The sequence below is a fragment of the Sphaeroforma arctica genome (assembly GCF_001186125.1).
Source record: "Sphaeroforma arctica JP610 unplaced genomic scaffold supercont1.1134, whole genome shotgun sequence".
Lineage (NCBI taxonomy): Eukaryota > Ichthyosporea > Ichthyophonida > Sphaeroforma > Sphaeroforma arctica.
The window spans coordinates 1-5860 of NW_014039424.1; the positions used below are offsets into that span (position 1 = coordinate 1).

Sequence of the window (5860 nt, forward strand, 5' to 3'; positions counted from 1 at the left end):
TTTATTATATATATATAATACATATATATATATATATGTTTATGTATATGTATATATATGTATATATGTATATATATATATACATATATGTATGTCGATACACACACACACACACATATATATATATCAAATCTTTGCTGTTCCGATTCGCAACTCTTTTGCGTGAGGAAACTGCGCACGTGGTTGTTATACGCTCAGCTGCGAGCCTCAGCTGTCGAGGTACAATACGCCGCTATGAAACAATTGTCAGCGACAAACAACCAGGTTCAAATGAGGAGAGAAATAAACTTGTAAGCAACTAGCATGCCTGCTAACTATCCTATCTGTTACCTAGCATATCTGTTCTTTGCAATGTGGTCTACTCATCTAATACACACAGTTAGGTTACACATGTGGTGCACACAATTGGGTTAGACTAGGCCACTGCGCGTATATATATGCTCTAGCCATGTTCATACTTTTTCCTCCGTATTTACTTTATCTACTCGACGACGTCGATCTCTACAAAGCGTTACACACGCATTTAGTTCTGTTCCATTAATCTTCCCCATCTGCCCATGCATGGTGCAGCCCACACCGTCTCTACAGTGGTTACAGGCGTTTAACGCTATGGTTCATCGGTCAACTTTCAAGCGCTTGTTTTCGCTTCGGCCGCATCTAATCGCTCCGCAATCGCCGCTGCCTCGGCCAAGTAACACGGCCCACGCCAGTCGGCGATGTGCATGGCGTATCTGTTCATGGTGTAGCCTACGCTCATCTTGTGTGAAGTCGAGTACTGGATGAGACTGCCTCCTGCACCCAGCCACCCCTGGAACTTGTTGTGGGCAGCCTCCCAGTTACGCGCACTATACCATGGGGGAGGCTGGGTTATGGTGGTGACGTCCGAAAGACCCATCTGTACAACACGTTCGGGTGAGAGAGAGAGAGTGTGTATACATGTGGTAGTGTGTGCGTGTATCATGCGCAAATAGGTGCTTACGAACTGGCGTTGTATGTTAATCATAACAATGTCTGCTGTCTCCATTTTGCATCTACTCACCCCAATACTAATTCAATATTATCTACCTGCCCTCTTCTTGCATATATTATATACATATATATATATACTTACACACACATATATATATATGTAAGTATATATTTATATATATATACTTAGGGATATATATATATACAAGGTATATTTATATATATATATATGTGTTTGTGTGTGCGCGTGTTGTTTTTGTATGTATATGTATATATATGTATATATATACATAAATGTATGTATACATAAATGTATGTATACATATACATATATATATATATGTATGTATATACATATCTACATGTGTATGTTTGTATGTATATATATATATACACATACATATATATATGTTCAATACGCAAGTGTGTGTGTGCGTGTGTGTGTATGTGCGTGCGTGTGTGTGTGTATTGATAAAATCACGCCAACATAGAATTAATTACAGATGTGTGTGAATCACATAATAAGTCACGTAGCATATCCAGATCCCTCTAGTAGAAGGGTTTTACGATTGGTTAATTTTCAAATCCATATAGACATACACACCCATTTGCGTGCACCATTTGAGTCGAGGAGCTTCCTTACATTCACCTACCTACGCTTTTAAGCAGCATACGTTTTGCGGTAGTCCTGCGTTTGAACATCAGGTTCTTGAGGAATTTCACAACGGATTCACTGCAGAAACATCATCTGCTCTCCTCAACAGCCTTATCTATGACACATACACTGCACCTAAATGACACATTCATTGAACTTACCTGAGTGTACCGTATGTCGGTGTTCAACGTCTCGTCTTTCAGCAGATCTAGTTTGGTGGAGGCTATCTCCACCGCTTGTTCGCTGAGGATGCGTTTGCCCGTTACACTGTCCACTCCCTTGTGCGCAAAGACGTTGGCCAGACGAGCAAGCACTGAACGAACGAGGGGTCGGACAAAGGTCACAGCTAAGACAGTGTGTGTGACACGTGTATGTGTGTGTATGTGTTCTGGTTTGTGCTTGCGAATCCCTGGGACAGTCAAAACATCACGTATTTCCAGTCACACGCTGCACACAAGCACAAAAACTGCACTCAGACAACCAGGATTCGTAAGACCTGTTTTTTAAGTCCGGGTGCATAGCAACGGCTTATTTGTTATAAGCGGCCACCTTGAAAGGCGCATACGGGTCCGAAAACCGGAGAACTCGCAATTTTGTATGAAAACCACCATGTTGGGCTATGCCTAACTCGTTTGAGTTTGATTCACTATTTTAGTGCCATTTATACATGAGCGCATACTAACGTAAATAGAACAATACAACACAGCCACAACGAATACGCCCACTGTCTGTTGTAACATAGTGTGTGTACCACTTGCATCGTTAAAGATACATGCAAACAAAGCACTCGAACGGAGTACACAGACCGGTAGTGACTTCATACATAGAATGGTAGTATGCCATACCTCCGCCGTGGCTGAAGCCGTTGGTTGACGCTGAGTGTTTCTCGCGCCAGCCCTCGTGCTCACTGTAGCTAGCCAAACTCCGTGGCCCATCTTTCCACACCTGTGTGATAGATTGTGGTGACGGAATATGAAGACGGGGGACGGAATAAGAAATCAGGGACGGAATAAGAAGACATGGGACGGAACAAGAAATCAGGGACGGAATAAGAAGACATGGGACGGAATAAGAAATCAGGGACGGAATGAGAAGACGGGGGACGGAATGAGAAATCAGGGCATGGCCGTGGCAGGCGAATTGATCACGAAGAAGCGACAGTCGAGATAGAACAAAAAGCCGGCAACGAAGCACGCAGATGGCAATGGAAGAAAGGCTCACGGCAGCAACGACAGTGCCTGGGAACATGCATCTCATGGCCTTGCCTTCGAGGCTTTCTAGACTGTTGCACACACACTACAAATTGACACCCGGGCCTATAGATACGACTAGCGCACACACCGGTAAAAGGTCCCCCCATGCACATGCATAACAAGGCACCCAATACAATATATGCTAGCTCTCCTTCGAAAGTACCTTTCTAGATCACAACCACATGACAACGCGCAAAGGACCTGAGTGAATGCCATGACCCACCTTCCAAAGCACCATTCTACATCACAATCACATGTTTTAGGGTTTAAGGGTACCTGAGTGAATGCCTGCGATGCCACTTGGGACTTGTCTTTGCCTATCGCGTTGCGGATGAACTGTGTTTCATTCTCGGCAAGGCTGACGTCGGTGTAGATTGCGTCAGTCACCGCCTTAGGCAACAGCAGACGCGGAACCACGCCAAACAGGAACTTGTGGGCAGAGGTCTCAATAGCCTTACCTACCCGCTGGGACATTTCTGACCCTTTCAACACACCTGAGATACACCGCACCGGCCGTGGTGGATGTGTTGTAAGGACAGATGAAGATTAGTTGGGGATAGGAGCAACTTATGTGTCCCGACAGGCTCAGGCACTACAACTTTGTGAACATTGTAGTTGAATACGAATAGATTTAAATATATAAAAGTATAGGTAAATGTGTGTATGTCTCCCAAATATGTATAAATATATTCAAGTATATGTATATGTGTGTGTGCCTCATAAATATATATAAATATATAAACGTGTATGTGTGTGTGCCTCATAAAAATATAAAAATATATAAACGTATATGTGTGTATGTCTCATAAATATATATAAATAAAAGCATATGAATATATGCGTATACGTCTCAAAAAGAACCTATATATATATATTAAAGTATCTGTACAGGTATGTACCATGTCCATATCTGCATATATACCTACACCTAAACCCTGCCTTCCCGCCTCCCTTATACACCCCCCACACACACCAATGCGGAAGTCCTTGACACCCATGGGCTGCAACACCTCCTGCTCTATGAGTTCGTTGATGTTGCGTTTGTGGGGGTCGACCAGTTTACATATCTCGTTGGCATACAGCCCTCGGGTGATGCCGTGGTAGCCCTGGCGACCCTTTTGGCGGAAGGTGCGTTCGTCCAGCGGAGTCTTCTCCAGGATCTGCTTAAACCTGTCCCCATTTTCAATCACCACGTCCAAGGGAATGGGCTCACACACGCCATGCAGTCCACCCTGTGATGAAAGTGGTACAGGGCAAAATAAATGGGACAATCATGTGAGGACTAGGGGCCAGGCACAGGCGCAAGAGAGTGTGCACCTGAAGTGAAGTGTACCTGCGATACATAGGATTCTTGAGGTTGTTTTTATGTTTTAAATGAAGGATTGCAAGATGGATGAGCATAGAGAGAGAAGTGCAGAGAGTGTTGTGCATATACGTTTATATGCATACATACACATACTGAAATACACAGAACACATGCATTCATATACTTGCCAATGTAAAATACTACACAAGTGTATATTTTCATCGTGCACGACATATCTATATTGTTGTAATAAAACATGAATGTATACATATACATAGAAGGATACACACCTAGATATGTATCTATATGTATACATATGCATACAAGACTGTACACCTACATATGTATCTATATGTATACATATCATACAAGCCTGTACATCTCCATATGTATCTATATGTAGACATATGCATACAGACTGTACACCTACATATGTATATATATGTATACATATGCATACAAGACTGTACACCTACATCATATGTATAAATATGTATACTTATGCATACAAATATACACACCTACATATGTATCTATAGCTGTACATAAACATACAAATATACACACCTACTATCTATATCTATGCATATACATACAAATATACACACCTACACATGTATCTATATGTACACATACGAATATGCGTATACCGAAAGACACCAAACTTTTGTGGAAATAAAGGCACGCGAGGATGTGGCACACGTACAAGTCATACTGTTTCTGCCATCAGCGCGTGTGTGTACACCAGATGGTCCTCTGCGCGCAACTCTCTCTCTAAAGTAGACGCAAAGCTAAACAGCCCGTGTACACGTATACCAGCCACTCATGAAACGATCCTTTCCGGACACCCACAACAACACGTGTGTGAAAGCCATACCGCGTGTGACATGAGATCCCCCAAAGTGACATTCTCCTTGCCGTTCTGCGCAAACTCTGGCCAGTACTTGGCAATGGGTGCGTCTACATGCAGCAACCCCTTATCCACGAGCAATAACATGGCCATCGACTCCACGAACTTGGTTGAGCTGAAGATCAACTGCAGAGTGTCTGGGGCGTACGCTTTGGTGAATGTGAGGTCTGTGTAGCCAAAGACGACGTCTACCACACACGCGCCTTCACGGTACACGGTCAGATGACCACCCACCTCGTAGCCTCGCTCGAAGTTCTCCCGCACAGGGTTTAGTATACCTACACAGCCAAGCATGTGTGTTTGAGTAGTGTGAGTACAACAGCCTACGCATATTGTGCTGATAGGAATTCTTGATAAAAGTACTATAAAAGCTGTATACGCAACCAATATGCAGGCATCAAGTGCCGCTACTATATATATTTAGTGTTCCCGCAATCAGCATCGAGCAGGTATGATAACAGACTTCAAAGCAGATCCTCAGCAATACAAATACTACGTACAGTCACATGTATTTATATATATATATACGTTTTTATAGATAGATATATATATATATATACATATATATATATGTGTGTGTGTTTGAATATAATATATATATATATTTAATATATCAACCTACTTGTATATATATACCTATACATATATATATATATGTATGTGTGTGCGTGTGTAATTAAATATAAACATAAACATAAATATATCTATATATATATATATATAAATGTATATGTGTGTATTTAGATATAGATATATATATATAAATA

General features: G+C 41.9%; 1 protein-coding gene across 1 annotated transcript; it reads right to left on the reverse strand.

Moving 5' to 3' along the window:
• Positions 1-453: 453 nt before the first annotated feature.
• On the reverse strand, positions 454-5387 carry SARC_10090 (beta-lactamase; the record flags this gene model as incomplete). Its single annotated transcript, XM_014295873.1, has 6 exons — positions 454-895; positions 1786-1937; positions 2470-2569; positions 3154-3371; positions 3851-4109; positions 5061-5387. The coding sequence occupies 6 exons, from the start codon at positions 5385-5387 to the stop codon at positions 629-631; spliced, it is 1323 nt and encodes a 440-aa protein (XP_014151348.1). The 3' UTR covers positions 454-628.
• Positions 5388-5860: the final 473 nt, after the last annotated feature.